This window comes from Arachis hypogaea, unplaced genomic scaffold (genome assembly GCF_003086295.3).
Source record: "Arachis hypogaea cultivar Tifrunner unplaced genomic scaffold, arahy.Tifrunner.gnm2.J5K5 arahy.Tifrunner.gnm2.scaffold_50, whole genome shotgun sequence".
NCBI lineage: Eukaryota > Viridiplantae > Streptophyta > Magnoliopsida > Fabales > Fabaceae > Arachis > Arachis hypogaea.
In genome coordinates, this window is record NW_027255479.1 from 1 (window position 1) to 12,798 (window position 12,798).

The 12,798-nt window shown below is 29.7% G+C and overlaps 2 protein-coding genes across 2 annotated transcripts; one reads left to right on the forward strand and one right to left on the reverse strand.

The window, feature by feature from the left end:
- Window positions 1-3,964: 3,964 nt before the first annotated feature.
- Window positions 3,965-4,948, reverse strand: LOC114927201 (F-box protein CPR1-like; the record flags this gene model as incomplete). The annotated part of the gene is made up of 1 exon (XM_029296838.1): window positions 3,965-4,948. A coding segment is annotated over exon 1 (984 nt), but the record flags the coding sequence as incomplete, so codon positions are not given.
- A 2,178-nt stretch (window positions 4,949-7,126) lies between these two features.
- Window positions 7,127-8,558, forward strand: LOC140183430 (F-box protein CPR1-like). The gene is made up of 3 exons (XM_072231844.1): window positions 7,127-7,387; window positions 7,620-8,232; window positions 8,515-8,558. Exons 1-3 carry the CDS (start codon window positions 7,127-7,129, stop codon window positions 8,556-8,558), a joined length of 918 nt encoding a protein of 305 aa, XP_072087945.1.
- Window positions 8,559-12,798: the final 4,240 nt, after the last annotated feature.

A 12,798-nucleotide genomic window follows, 5' to 3' on the forward strand; every position in this document is an offset into this window, starting at 1 on the left:
ATTGGCATGGGTTCACCACCAAGGAAATGATGTATGCCCCATTCCTGGAACCACTAAAGTGAGAACTTTAATCAAAACATTGGTGCTTTGTCTGTGAAACTTACACCACAAGAAATGGCAGAGCTCGAGTCCTTCGCTGCTGCGGATGCGTCAAAGGTGATAGATATGGTAATGATATCGGTACTGGAAGATTCTGATCCAATTTTCTTGAAGGTTTTTATAATATGACTTGTATATAGGCCTGTATTTGGTATTGTTGTTTATTTTGAGTGTTGGTATATAATGTATTCTGTATGAGGATACCTAGTTTATAAAACATGTTAAGTATGGTCCTATATCATGCAATGTTTCCACTTAGACTGCAATTATAAAAGCTACCTCCATTCTTTTACTTTGTTTAATATTGATGTATTGTTTCATGGCTTATGGTCTTTTTCATATTGATTTTTGATGCGAATTGATGGATGCACTTGATAAAAGTATGGCAAACTGGTCGTGTTGTTCCTTTGTCAGAGGCATTTCATGATTGCAAGTTCATCTAAGCACCATGAGGAGGAAGCATAGTTTCTGACAAACAGCAAGCAATGGACATCCTGGATCTTTTCAATGGCTTCAAGAAGACTATTTAATCTTAAATTATTCTATTTTGGTTGGTTATTCTTTACAGAAAATCTACCAATTTTGGTTTTTTAATCATTGGCCATATTATAATGTGTAAAATTCATTATGGTGGGATAGTCACTTTTGTTTTGATGTTAGTGCTGGCAGAAAATAAAAAGTTGTGGCTGACTTTTCTTCAGGCAAAGATGATAGAGACGATACAAATGATAGATAATAAAATCTAAAGGATAGATAATAAAACGATGCTTGATAGTTAATTCTAAGTACATAATGGAGCTTTGAGCTCAAATATTCACAAAGTCGTTAGTCCTATTAATAATTTAGTCATTCTCCATCTCCGTACTTGCTTATCTTAAAGTTGCACATCATGATTCATGTGGGTACATTGTAACCTTGATAAGAATATAAACACAAAAAAAAAAAAATTATTATAAAGCCAACTTGTTTTTTTTCCAGTGTCAATCTTTTTTTTTCTAATTAATTAGACAAATATCAATATAAGAAAAAAAATTTATAGTACAACATCGATATATTTAAGCTAGTTTTCTCCATCCCATGTCCAGATTTAAACTTCAGCTGTATAAAAAAAAAAAAAAGTCTAACAAGCGACAATGCAATACAAAATACACTATAGTTAATAGGATACTCTATAATTCATTAATTTAAAAATAGCAAAAACCAACCAAGAACGTGAACTGAATTTTACACATAGGTAACAAATTAAAATAGAAATTGAATTAGCAAGCAATGACTTAATCTATTAGCTAATGTAATTGTCAGCAAGAGCAAATAGGACAAGGTTTAAGCATAGCACCTAACAGATTTTTGTTTGGAGAGAATGTTACAAAACTGTTTCCCTATAGAATGAAATCCATAGTCCTGACTTTAAAAGCTGAGTTAACTAATAAGAAAAGTCATGTGCATACAACATACCAAGAATCATAGTTAGTCCAGTTTCAGACAAACCCAGTAGAGCATTTCCCCTATATCATGACAGAAGAGATGAGTCAAAACAAATTGAAAGAGCATAAGCATTGACTAAACGGTCACGACACATGATACAAGATCTAAAGACTAAGAACATAAGCATTCTTTCCAACAGCTTATGAGTATTCTGCATTTGAGAAGAAACCAAATATTCACATGCAAAAATTATTCAAAAGGGAGATAGCTAAATGGCTAGCAATTATGAAAAACATAATGAAACAAAAGTGACATTGAATTTTTAGACTAATTCTGCATAACTAAATTTCTGCATACTAATTCTGCATTATTAAATACCGTGTAATTTCACATATTTTCAATGTATATTTTGTTTTCTAATATATATTATACAAGGGTGATTGATTTTGTTGTAATTCAGCACATTATTCGCAAGTAGAGTGGATGAAGCTTCAAGAAATTTAAGTTTATTTTGCTTTGATTAAGATTTTCTATCTAAATATGAATAGGAAAACCCAATATATTTTTGAAAATTTCATTTGTTTTTTTTATATTATCTATGTATTTACATTCTTTTCTCCCTTGTGTTGCATTATCTTTGAGTGATCTATCATTAAGTTACTGGTTTGTGTTTTTTTAGTATAAGTACTAACCCCTCTTCTTATAATATAAAAGGGCTTACATAATTAATTGCATTTTGTTCTTTGCTGTGGTTGGTAGAATCAATTTAATAATTGGTATATCGTCTAAACAGAATATCAGGTAAATTCAAAAATTGTGTATAGGCTTTTATAATTTTTAGGATTGTGTGCATTGTAAACTATGTTGTGGACACTAATAACAGTTTTGTATCTTTTTTTTTCCTCTGTTTTTCTAGATGTCTCTATCTAAGTATCACAAGAAAAAAGACTACTTAACTTGCTTATTCCTATTTTTCCTTCATGTGGTTGTTTAATAGCTTAAAATTAGGTAATGAATATTATAAAGTTACAGAACAATCATATTGTTTCAGCATTGTTACTATCCCTTGTATCTAAGGGTTTTTATAGAACTATTTTTAATTCTGTATCATAAGAACTACTCCTAAATTGTTATAAAAAGGATCTAAGTTAATTTTATACTAGCTATTTGGTGTAATAGGCATTACTTTTTGGGATATATAGTAGAATGAGCATCAAGTTATGTAAAATTTAAAATGTTTCATTTGCCAATTATATACATTTTTCTTTTTAATCTTATTCATTGTTAAACACGATTAATTTTAGGCATTTACAAGCAAATCATGGCAAATCAAGAAAAAAAAAACTTTTAGACTCAATATCACTGACTAGATTTAGACTTGCGTAGTGTGTGAAAAATAATATTATAATTTTTTTGTTTATAATTTTTAATATAATTAAAAATAATAAATATGTTTTTATTTTATAATTAACTCTTATAACAAAGAATTATATCATATTAAATTCTATGACAATAATTATAATAAAACTAATTTAGCAATCTATATTTTATAAAAATTGAAGTATTTGTTTTAGTAAATGTTTGAATTTGTAAGTGTATTTTTTTTCACAATCACATGATAAAAGTAACAACATTTTTCATACTAATTTTTTAGTATTATTGTATTGGATTTGGATTTTTTTAATTTTGAATTTTATTTTAAAAAGTAAATGTAACCTCTCACCATTTATTTCATAGATAGGATTAAAAAAATATATAAAAAAACTATTCAAAATTGAAAGATTACACTTACCTATAAAATAAAAATTTAAAATTTAAAGGATCCAAATTTAAAAAAATAATTTTCTTTTTTATTTGAACAAGTCTAAAAATACTTTCAATATTTTTTTAAAAAAAATCTAAATATATAGAATAAAATCTGTCTCTCTTAGGAATTGCCAATCCCAAACGGATCCTTCCCTTCTTTTAGTCTTTTTGTTTTCAAAGCAATTTCAAATTCCAAGCTTAAGTAAAAGAAAGTAGAAGCAAAAGAAATTATTAACTTTTTTTACCAAAAATATCTTTAGAAAGCAAGATAGCGACTAATAATCCCCGGAGTATTTGATAAATCAAGTTTCAACATGGATAGTCAAAAGTCACATCTAAATGCAACAAGAAGCATAATGCATCTTGCTCAGTACTTTACATTAATTACAAAATAGTAATAAAAACTAGCAGGAATAATGTGTTGCAAAGCATAGTAGAAGAGTTAAATAAAATTATTGGTCTTGTTCTCATTCTTATGCTTATTATTATCATTAGGGAATAGCAAGAGACTCTCTGTATATACAGTATAACTTGGAAAGAAGTATCTTTCTTGTCCAAGATGAGGAGGACATGTAAAATATTGGAGCAGCTCTTCTCTAATATTATATTTGGCAAACTTTAATGGTTCACATACCGGAGTAGTAGGATCTAGTGCGATAATGGCACTACCATTGGATAAGCATAGAGGCTCAAACTCTAAACAAGGAATCTCATACAAAGTCCAAGATGAGTGCACTTTGTATTCTTTCATCACCCATATGTGTGTTTTACGTTCAACATAGTCCTGATAATTCAAGGCTAGGTACCCTCCTAGTGTGACAATTGTGGCAGTGGTACGACCATGCATTCTGAGTTGCTCGGGCAAAGATATATTTGAGAAACTTCTTTCCTTCAAATCAAATGTAAGAATACTTTCACTGTATTGTTCTTTATGGGAGTAACACAACCAATGAATAGAGTCATTCAAGAACAACCCAGGAGGTCGCCGCTTCATAAAATCCAATGGTTTGGGGAGTGCAGCATCAAGACTAATCCATGAATTGGTTCTCAAGCACAAACAATCTAAGTGTTGGCAGCCACCATCCTCCGAAGCGACAACAAATAAATAGTCATCGCGTGACGCATCATAACCAAATCCATACAGATGCGCATCACGGGGAAACTTTAAGCACCTGAGCTTACTACGATGAAACATGCAAGAGTAAGATATTCTTTTTCTGAATCCGGTGACTGGGTTCCATACTACAAAAAAATATGGCTCTCGGCTTAAGAGAACAAACCCTCTGCAGGATCCCATTACACAGAACCCAGAAGGTGGCTGCTTCTTGAAAGGGAAAGATACCTCTTTCATCAGTTGGTAATTGTCGCCATTAAATACTTCTTCTAGGTGAATAAGGTAAGCTTCTACGGAGTCATTTAGCCGAACCAGGCATCCATGGGTGGGTGCCAGAGAGAGGTGAAGATGCAATTCCGCAAAGTTTGGATCAGAAATTAAAGAGCACCAGAGCTTGGAAACGCACCTGAAGCAAGCGAGATGTCTGATCGGCACCCGCAGTAGGATTATGTGAATCAGGTCAAGAGGGAGGATGTCGTGAATGCTCTTGCTCTTGTGATTCATCTTTTTCTCTATGGTAGATTCCTCTTTTGTTTTGTTCACTGTGTGCTTCAGCCTCTTCCTCTTATCTATGCTTGGATTGCTGAATTCATATATCAATTCACTCAACCCGAACTTCAAATTGCTTTGAAAATATAAAACTAGTGAAGGAAAGGGAAGGGAAGGGTTTTTGGATTGGCTATTCGAAACATATCTTATCTTATTTATTTTATTTTTTTTTAAATTAAATAGTAAAAGTTATTTCATCGATGAACTTTTCAAGAAACCTTTTTAAATATTAAAAATATTTAGTTTTATTTAGATTGAGAAAAAAGAACTTTTTAAATTAAATTATATAAAACTACATGTGTAAAAAGAAAACTTGTATCATTTCAATTCTTTTAGAGCTTTAATTTTAAGTTATATTCATAATTTTATAGAGATATGATATTTTTATTGCAATTATACCTAGCTAAAAAAATCTTATGACAATCGGGAACGAAACAAAGAAAGAGAAGTTTTAGAATTAGAATAACTCATCGTTGATCACAAATAAGTCAAAAAGCTGGTGCATTTAAAGTAAAGTAGGAAGTGTAATACTTTTTAAAAGTTAACTTACTATTAAAAGTGATCAGATAAATTAAATTTATTTATTATTATTATTTTTTTTGTTATAGACTGAATAAATAAATTGGCACTAATAAAAAACTAATTCGCTAATTTATATAATTATCTGTTACTTTTGATTCTTAAAAAAATTCAAATTTTAACCCATGTCACTTTAGAGGGTTATACTTTATATTAACTTTTTCAGTATCAAAAGTTTCGGTAATGATTCTTTAGAAGCTAATAAGTCAAAGAATGACTTTTAGTAAATTTTTAGAAATCGTTTATTGTTCCATTTTAAATTCATAAATTAATAAAAATATAGATTTTATGGAATTTAAACTAAAAAACAAAAATTGAATTTCTATTCTTATTCGTTTTAATTTTTTGATATTTTATTTGAATTTAAATGGAAGTATTTTTTTATTAACATTTATGTTTTAAAATTAATATAGAATAAATAATAAACAACAATAGTAAATGTCAATAATCTCTATCAGTACTAAATCAAATTAAGATGATTCGATTTACTATATATAGGTTGTTCAATAGTAAATCGAATTTACATATAAATGTTGTATTAGCAGTAAATCGAATCTAATTGATTCGATTTACTACTTATAGGCTATATTTCAAATATCAATCATTGGTAATTCGAATAAAATAACTTCGATTTATCAATAACTCTACTAATTCGACTCAAATTGATTCGATTTAATACCAGCGGCTCTCTGATTTATTTAGGTGTTACCCATAAAATTAACTACTAAATTAATTATTATATATTTATATATAAATACATAAATTATTTAATTTATTTTAATATTTATTTTACATTCTAACGTATATTTTTACGGTTAATTAATTTGATAAGTGATGTTTTTCAGTTTTTCTACATATAACATAATTATAATTATAATTTATATATGCTTAATCCTAATTTTTCTTCCAAAATTTAACTTTTACTCTAAATTCTAATTTTCCTCCTCATTTATATTTTTATATTCTCTCAAAGCTGTTTACGCTTGTCATTATTTTGATTTAGGGAAAAAAATTCCACTAATAACACACCTTTCTAGGAATCTTTTTATTACTCTAATTCTAAAACTTCTTTTTCTTTGTTTACTTTGCAATAACAAGATTTTTTTTAGTCATGTATAATTGTAAAAAGAATATCGTAATTTTGTAAAATTACGAATATAGTTTAAAAGTTTTTAAAAAAATTGAAATGATAGAAACTGTATTTTCAACTTGTCGTTTTTTATAATTTAATGTATAAAGTAATTTCTTTTCCCTAACTAAATAAAATTAAATATTTAAAAATTTTTGTTTATAAGTTTATTCATGAAATAACTTTTTTTTTTCACTTGTTTGTTTTAAAAAAGATAAAACAAATAACTATTTTCTTTTTTTCCTCGAATAGTCAATTCAAAAATCAAAAGTCCAAAACTGACCCTTCCCTTCCAAAGTCTCTTGTTTTCGAGGTAAAAATTTCAAGTCCGGGGTTTCGTGAATTGCTATATAAATTGCCAAAAGCATGGATAATAAGATTATAAGAAGTGGCACACACTGCACAAACGAAAAGAGCAATAGGGCATGGAGAAGAAGAGCATTCATGACATCCTCCCTGTTGAGTTCATTCACAGAATTTTCCTGAGGGTACCGGCTAAACATCTCACCCGCCTCAGGTGCGTTTCGAAACTATGGTACTCTCTCATTTCCGATCCACACTTTGCTGAAATGCATTTTCACCACTCTCCGGCTTCCACCAACGCATACTTCTTCATAGAAAAAGGCATTGTGACTTACTTGGTTGACTTAGAGGCACTATTTAGTGACAACAATGATGCATTACAAGTAAGAAAGGTGTCTCCCCCTTTGAAGATGAAATCACCACCTCATTTTGAGGTCCTGGGATCCTGCAGAGGCTTTGTTCTCTTACATCAACACCCAAGATTTCTTGTGGTATGGAACCCACTGACCGGATCCAGCAAATTGATAACTTACTCTCATATTGATTCTTGTATGCACAAGAACAAGAACTGGCTTCCCTACAAGTTGTGTGTGCATGGATTTGGTTATGATGCAGGATGACTACTTGATTGTTGTAGCTTGCCATGATAAGCACGACGAAATTCACTTTAATTGCTTGTCCTTGAGAACCAATTCATTTATTTATCATGATGCTGGATCCCTCAAACACTTGCGTTTTGATTCCCGGCTTTCTTGTCGGTTGTTTTTGAATGGCGCTATTCATTGGGTGTCTTTCAATCTTAAAGATTACAGGTATGCTATTATTATCTTTGATCTCAAGGAAAGGACTTTCTCAATGTTGTCTGTCCCGGAACAACTGGTATCGATTTCATACTCCGATCCAGGTCTCGCCTTACTAGGAGGTTGCCTAGCCTTTTATTATCGGAATGATGATTACTGTAACACTGACATATGGGTAATGAAAGAATATAAAGTGCACTCATCTTGGACTCTCTATCAGATTCCTTGCCAAGACTCTCAGCCATTGTGCTTATCCAGTAATGGTGATATTATTGGAAAAGATTATGATATTGATAATATAGGGTTTTTCATATACAATGTCAGAGGAGACCTGCTCAAGCATTTTAAAAATCTTAGTTTTGAAGCCGCCACTGTCTATACAGAGAGTCTCTTACCGCTCCTAGTGACATTAAGGATAAGGATAATCGGTATGTAACTATTCTCCTATGCTTTGCACCAATTTATTCCCGTTAGTTTTAATTGCATTGTGATTAATGAGAAAATAATGTGTGATATGCATTATGCATCAAGTTGCAATGAAACATGACTTTTGTATATGGATGATGAAATTTGAATTTGTCAATTCTGGTGGAATCATTAACAATAACTGTCTTGCTTCCTATAGACCGGTCTTGTGGTGATGAGGTTTCCAAGTTTAGATCGTTTTCATGTCTAAAGCTTTGACTCTTACCAGTTGAGCTTTTTTGCAGGCCTTCAGGAATGGTTTGAACAGCTTGATGTTGCTAAAGGCTAGCATCAAGAAGGATTCAAATGAAGAAAGAATACAATTGAACAGCTTGACATGTGGAGAAGAACATGAAAAGTGCAGATGAACTTTAAAATCCAATATATCTTTTGAATCAAATCTAATAGTAATATTTCTTAGTTGGTTATGCAGAACTTTAGTTGTTTTATTTTGTTGATTACATAACTTTTTCTTTTAATCTTACCCTTTAGCATGGTTGTTTTTAGAAGTTATGGTAAACCTAGAAAAAAAGAATTTACAGTAGATGAGATATGTTGAGTATTTAAATTTTCTGCACCCTTTATATCAAACCAGTAATCAACCGTATTGGTGGCAGAGGGGCTTACTTGAACATGTTTTAAAAGGATATTTACTCCTATAAATTGTTTCGCTTGCACTCTGTCTCTCTCTCTCTTTTTGCTATAAGAATGAAATGTTTTTTCCCCATTTATTCATTTTGTTGTCTTATGTTAATTTAACATCAAATTTTATTATGTCATAATCTTATGAACCCAATCCAAAAATTTTTAATTGTAGGTCCTTTTTTAGATAATACGTTTCTCCTGCAAACTTAAGATGCAAAGTGTGGAGTCTTTAAAAATTTCTTTTTGCCTCTGTTTAATCGTGTAATGTGTGCTTATTTTATTAATCTTGTATCTAGTTTGTTTTAAACTACTGGAAAAAAAAAAAGTTTTATTGTGCTGAACTGCCAATTGCTATAGATAAATATACATTTTATAAATAATTTTTAGGTGATGCTTATTCTTATAAGATTAGATATATCCCAACGAAATTAGAGTTATAAGCGTTAACTTAATGTACTGTTAGTAACTAATAGTAACTTAAGCGTTAATTTTATAGATTCTTTATATTAAAAAAAGTATATAATATTATATCTATTTTAAAGAAAATAGGACCCTTTAAATATACTATATAATGTATAATGTTTAATTTAAGAATTATAAGTTAAAAAATATCTAAAATTTTATAATAGTATTTAAAATTTTTAATAATAATAATACAAAGAATTTAAATCTATTAAAATAAATTCTAAATCTCAATTCAATAATTGCATTTTATTTTGGTGACTTCAAATCTTCAATAGTTACCTTTTATGCATCTTGTTTGAATTTGAATTTTAAAATTTAATTTGTATCTTTTTTTTCTTTTAATATATATTTTTTGGCAAAATAATGGAAAAATAAAAACTTATCAGACAAATTAAAAAATATTCTATTAAAAAATTATTATAAAAATTATAATTGAAAAAAAAATAATAATAAAAGTTTATATTAAAAAATACTAGAAAAAAAATTATAAAATTCATCTTAATAATAATAATGATGATAAATAACGTTGCTAGTTTAGCCTTTTAGCCTCTACCTCCTATTATAGTGTTTACTCTTTTTTTTTCCTTCATTGCTTTCTTTTTTTCCTAATTGTTAAAGCATAAAAAAATTAAAAATTAATTCAAAAAATAAAAACAGACATATCGATAATAACTATATAAATAAAAATATATTTAAAAAGACTAAAATAAACAGAATTAAAGTAAAATAAAATTACATATAAAGAGGAGAAAAAAAAAGAGTTAAAATAACAAAACTGATAAAGGATGATTTTACAAGTTTATTTTTTATCTTTATTATATTTAAAGACAGAAAAATAATTAATTTTAACTAATTAAATTAAATTGTATTTATTATATTTAATTTTAATAAATTATCTTGTTTTAATTTAGTCATTAAATTTATAAGATTTGATTTTGACTCATTACATAAAATTGATGATTTTTTTCCTAAATTCGATTTATTATAACATAATAGATAGATATTCATATCATAAAAATTAAATTAATTAATTGATATACATAATTTTAAATTCTATAATATTTAAATATTTAATTAAATTAATTAGTTAATATAATTATTTTATTAAAATTGATTGGATTTAACAAATTAAAAGAGATAAATAAAAAACATTCTCAAAAATATGTCACGCCAAAAATCATAGTGCGGCGAACTTGTTTTGCATAAAAAAACTCGTATGTAGAGAATTAAAAGTTGAAAAATGGAGTTTTCGAAAATAATAATTTACTGAGGGTAACATAACCAATTGTTTGAATTAACTAAACCAGGTTGCTTTGATAATCGATTGAATAAGAAAAACCAATATGCCTTGCAAAATTCAATCGATTGTGTATCAATTCCAATCAATTGAATTTTGGAAAGTCTGAATTTCAATCGATTAGTTTGTGCATCCAATCGATTGTATTTCTAACAAACATGATTTTTCCAACCCAATACGTATGTAATTGGATCAATAATAACATTATGATCGATTAAGATTGTAAAATATTTATTACGATTAATGGAAGATCTAATTTATTATTGTTTTAGTTTTTGATTCTCAATAAATATAATAGATGAATGATAAAAAAATAATTTATAAAATAAAAAATAGATTTTATAATTAAATAATATATAAAAAATTAATTTGTAATTAAAATTAAATAAGAATTATTTAACAATTATTAAAAAAACTTAAAACATATTTTGTTATAGACCATTTAATGACGTTCTGGAAGCATGGAATCCAATGCCATAATTCCTTGTGTTTTAAGTTTTGTTTTAACCCTAAAAGAACAAAGCCAAAGAGGGATCTAGCATGGAGAAGCGGCACGAGATCATGGACGACAATACGACATCCTCCCTGTTGAGTTGATTCACAGAGTCTTACTGAGAGTGCCGGCCAAACAACTCGCTCGCCTTAGGTGCGTTTCGAAGCTCTGGTACTCTTTCATTTCCGATCCACAGTTTGCTGAAATGCATTTTCACCACTCTCCCGCTTCCACCAACGCATACGTCTTCATAGAAAAAGTCACTGTGGTTTACTTCGTTGACTTAGACGCACTATTTCGTGACAACAATGATGCATTACAAGTAAGAAAGGTGTCTTCCCCCTTTCAAGATGAAATCACCACCTCATTTTGAGGTCCTGAGATCGTGCAGAGGCTTTGTTCTCTTACGTCGATGGGAAAATTTTCTTATGCTATGGAATCCACTGACTGGATCCAGCAAAGAAATATCCTAGCCCCGTATTGTTTCTCGTTGTAAGGACAAGGGCTATAGGATTCCATGTGTATGGATTTGGTTATTATGCATCAAAGGATGACTACTTACTTGTTGTAGCTTGCCATGATATGCATGGCAAAGCTCACTTTAATTGCTTGTCCTTTAATTCATTTATTTATTCCGATGCTGCACCTCCCCCCCCCCCCCCCCCAACAAAAAAAAAAAAACCCTTGCGTTCTTATGCCTGGCGTTCTCATGGGTTGTTCTTGAATGGCCCTTATTCCTTCCTATCTTGAAGATTACACGAATGCTATTTTTATCTTTGATCTCAAGGAGAGGACTTTTTCAAGGATATCTGGGCGGGAACAACTGCGAATCAGTGCTTGCCCCTTTCCAGGTCTCGCCCTACTAGGAGACTGCCTATCTTTGTATTGTCACAATTATGGGAAGCCATAAAACTGAGATATGGGTGATGAAAGCATATAAAGTGCACTCATCTTGGACTCTCTTTCAGATTCCTTGCCCAGGCTTTCGGCCTCTGTGCTTATCCAGTGATATGAATCTTGTTGGACAACGTTATACTTGTCATAAATTGGAGGTCTATATATATAATCTCAGAGAAGAGAGGTTCCAACATTTTAAATATCCATGTTTTCTGGGTCCCGTCTTTGAAGCCGATGCTGTGTATACAGAGAGTCTCTTGCCACTCCCTAGTGACATTGGATAAGGATGAGAAGAAGGAGGAAAAGGGTATGTAACGATTCTCCTATGCTCTACACCAAATCATTCCCGTTAGTTTTCATTGCATTGACTTTTGAATATGGATGATGAAATTTGAATTTGCCAATGCTTATGGAATCATTAATCACTGTGTTGCTTCCTATAGACCGGTCTTGTGGTGAGGTTTCCAAAGTTTAGATCTTTTTCATGTCTATAGCTTGATGTTGCTAAAGGTTAGCATCACGGAGGATTCAAACAAAGAAAGAATACAAGTGAACAGCTTGACACATTGAGAAAGCCATTTGAAAAGTGCAGATGAAGTTTAGTCTCTTTTTAAATCCAATATATCTTTGAATAAAATCTAATAGTAATATTTCTTAGTTGGTTATGCAAAACTTTAGATATTTTATTTTGCTGGTTACATAATATACTTTTTCTCTTAATCTTACTTTTAG

Coding starts and splice junctions, on each gene's coding strand:
- LOC140183430 (XM_072231844.1), top strand. CDS start 7,127: ATGGAGAAGAAGAGCATTCATGACATCCTCCCTGTTGAGTTCATTCAC. Junction 7,388..7,619: donor ACAACAATGATGCATTACAA/GTAAGAAAGGTG, acceptor GTTATGATGCAG/GATGACTACTTGATTGTTGT. Junction 8,233..8,514: donor ATTAAGGATAAGGATAATCG/GTATGTAACTAT, acceptor GCTTTTTTGCAG/GCCTTCAGGAATGGTTTGAA.